The sequence below is a fragment of the Austrofundulus limnaeus genome, unplaced genomic scaffold (assembly GCF_001266775.1).
Source record: "Austrofundulus limnaeus strain Quisiro unplaced genomic scaffold, Austrofundulus_limnaeus-1.0 Scaffold21561, whole genome shotgun sequence".
In the NCBI taxonomy this organism is placed as follows: domain Eukaryota; kingdom Metazoa; phylum Chordata; class Actinopteri; order Cyprinodontiformes; family Rivulidae; genus Austrofundulus; species Austrofundulus limnaeus.
In genome coordinates, this window is record NW_013973963.1 from 1 (window position 1) to 256 (window position 256).

General features: G+C 64.1%; 1 protein-coding gene across 1 annotated transcript; it reads right to left on the minus strand.

Moving 5' to 3' along the window:
• Positions 1-3: 3 nt before the first annotated feature.
• Positions 4-252, minus strand: LOC106512854 (transmembrane and coiled-coil domains protein 3-like; the record flags this gene model as incomplete). The annotated part of the gene is made up of 1 exon (XM_014001369.1): positions 4-252. A coding segment is annotated over one exon (249 nt), but the record flags the coding sequence as incomplete, so codon positions are not given.
• Positions 253-256: the final 4 nt, after the last annotated feature.

The following is a 256-nucleotide window of genomic DNA, read 5'->3' on the forward strand; positions in this document are numbered from 1 at the left end:
CCGTTCCAGTGCGCACTGCATGTGTTCCCAGTTCTTCCAGAGCAGCGCCAGCAGGGACACTCCCACGCAGGTCAGCGCCAAGTGGAGGCGGCTCCGCAGCAGCGGCGCCGTGAACTTGGCCGCCGTGGACACGCACACCAGGATGACGGTGACGATGGCGAGCATGATGTTGATGCACTTGCCCAGCAGGACTCTGGCGTCGGTGTTTTCCAGCTGCACCGTCTGCTGCTGCTGCTGCTGCTGCAGCTCCAGCTTC